The sequence below is a fragment of the Ceratina calcarata genome, unplaced genomic scaffold (genome assembly GCF_001652005.2).
Source record: "Ceratina calcarata isolate Rehan_Ccalc_2016 unplaced genomic scaffold, ASM165200v1 scaffold1146, whole genome shotgun sequence".
NCBI classification, from domain to species: Eukaryota; Metazoa; Arthropoda; class Insecta; order Hymenoptera; family Apidae; genus Ceratina; species Ceratina calcarata.
Window position 1 is genome coordinate 12722 of NW_017132402.1, and position 1245 is coordinate 13966.

Consider the following 1245-nt stretch of genomic DNA (forward strand, 5'->3'; position numbering starts at 1 on the left):
AGGAGTAGAAGGAAGGATAGGAAGAAGAGAAAAAGAGGAGCATGGAAAGAAAGGAGGAAAAAGCGGAGGGGGGAGACGAAGAGGCGAAGAAAAGGGGTAGGAAAACGAATGCGGAAAGGTTGATGAGGGAAAGGGGAGCCTCATTAGGGAGTTATGGGGACCTGAGCGAAATATGGAAAAGAAAAAGACAGATAGCGGAGGAGGAAGAGCAGGAGGAGCAGGAGGAAGAATGGATGTTCAGGAAAAGCAAAAGGGTGGTGAGATCGCCGGAAAGTAAGGTCGGGGGGGAAGGGAACATGGAGGAACTGTTGAGAGAGTGGAGGGAATGGCGGAAAGAAGCGAAAAAAGACATGGGAGAACTAAAGGAGAGGATGGAGGCAGTGGGAGAGGAGGTGGGAAAGATAAGGGAGGATATGAGAAGAGGAGAGGAAAGATGGAGAGAGGAGAAAGAGAGGATGGAGAAAAGGCTAGGAGAGGCGGAAAGGAAGATGAGAGAGTTAGAGGGGGCGAAGAAGAGGATGGAGGAGATAGAAAAGAGGGTAGTGAACTTGGAAAGGGAGAGAGGAAGGGAGGAAGGGGGGACGAAGGGAGGACGGTGCGAGGTGGAACGGGAAGAGGGGGTGGTGAAGAGGCTGAAAGAGATAGAGAAGAAGTTAGAGAGAAAGGAGAAGGAGGTGAAGAGAAACAATATTATAATAAAGGAGGCGGAAGCGGAGGGAACAGCGGTGCAGGTTGTAGAAAGAATAATGGCAAGGATCGGAGTGAAGGGGGGGATAGAGGGAGCAAGGGAACTGAGAAGAGTAGGAGAGGGGGGAAGGGGGAGGATGATAGAAGTGAGGCTAGAAAGCGTAGAGAAGAAAAGCGAAGTGATGAGGAACAAGTGGAAGTTGAGGGGGAGGAGGGAGAGGGTAGAGGAGGATTTAACATGGGATGAGAGAAGGATTCAGTGGAAGCTGAGAAGGATAGGAGACGAGGAGAGGAGGAAGGGGAGACAGGTAAGGGTGGGGTTGGGGAGGATCGTGGTGGAGGGAAAGGTATGGGTGTGGGACGAGGAACGGGAAACAGTGAGAGATAGATGGGGGAGAGAATGGCAGGAGGAGAGGAGGACCGGGGAACAAGGGGCAAGGGGGGAAGAGGAGAGGGGAGAAAGAGAGGTCCGGGCTGATGAGTTGGAGAGGAATACAAAAAACGAGGAGAGAAGGAGGGAGACGGACAGAGGGGGAAAAGAGGAAGCGGGAAGGAAAA

The 1245-nt window shown here is 52.2% G+C and overlaps 1 protein-coding gene across 1 annotated transcript in view; it reads left to right on the forward strand.

Moving 5' to 3' along the window:
• LOC108623187 (trichohyalin-like) overlaps positions 1–995 on the forward strand; it is a gene marked incomplete at its 3' end in the record, with an annotated part of 3122 nt that extends 2127 nt beyond the window's left edge. The window contains exon 2 of the mRNA XM_018021514.1: positions 192–995. Coding sequence (XP_017877003.1) covers positions 192–995 — 804 coding nt within the window. The remainder of the gene's footprint in view (positions 1–191) is intronic.
• Positions 996–1245: the final 250 nt, after the last annotated feature.